Raw genomic sequence first — 569 nt, 5'->3', positions numbered from 1 at the left:
TCCTCCTCCTCCTCCCCCTCCTCCCCCTCTCCCTCCGGCCTTCTCCCCACACACACACACACCTGCAAGTAGTCCTCGTCCCACCAGCTAAGACACAACGCCACGGTCTTGAGTCCCAGGCTGTGTTTGAACAGCATCCGTACCGCCAGATAGCGCTTGGCGTTGCGGTACTTGGTCAGCACGCCGGTCTGGATGAGCTTCACCTAGGGAGAGGGCCGCCCGGGGGGGGAGGGTAATAGTAACTATTATTATGTGCAAATGCCCGGCATATCATATATGTGTAATATGATGTGTGTGTGTTACATGGTTGGGGGGTGCGTGATATGATGTAATTATATTATGATAGCATTTTTAGGCACTTAAGAAATGACAGCCACCCTGTTGCTAACCTTTTCCAGCTTCTTGTGTCGCTTGATGGCCCGAGTCACCAACTTCCAGGTATCGCCTCGAAGCGCGCATTCGTTCACCTGAGACGTGCGTGCATGCATGCGTGCGTGCGTGCGTATGTATGTATGTGAAGGGGGAGCGGGCCCGGATGGGGAAAAGTGGGGGGTGAGGATGGGAGTCGT

General features: G+C 54.7%; 1 protein-coding gene across 1 annotated transcript in view; it reads right to left on the bottom strand.

The window, feature by feature from the left end:
* The window catches only part of VOLCADRAFT_115780 (uncharacterized protein), a gene marked incomplete at both ends in the record, with an annotated part of 7,341 nt that overhangs the window by 2,658 nt on the left and 4,114 nt on the right, over positions 1-569 (bottom strand). Inside the window, 2 exons of the mRNA XM_002945803.1 lie at positions 63-203; positions 390-467. Coding sequence (XP_002945849.1) covers positions 63-203; positions 390-467 — 219 coding nt within the window. The remainder of the gene's footprint in view (positions 1-62; positions 204-389; positions 468-569) is intronic.

The sequence above is a fragment of the Volvox carteri genome (assembly GCF_000143455.1).
Source record: "Volvox carteri f. nagariensis unplaced genomic scaffold VOLCAscaffold_1, whole genome shotgun sequence".
Classification (NCBI taxonomy): Eukaryota; Viridiplantae; Chlorophyta; class Chlorophyceae; order Chlamydomonadales; family Volvocaceae; genus Volvox; species Volvox carteri.
The sequence above is the reverse complement of the archived record's forward strand: the minus strand, read 5'-3'. Positions and strand labels throughout refer to the sequence as shown.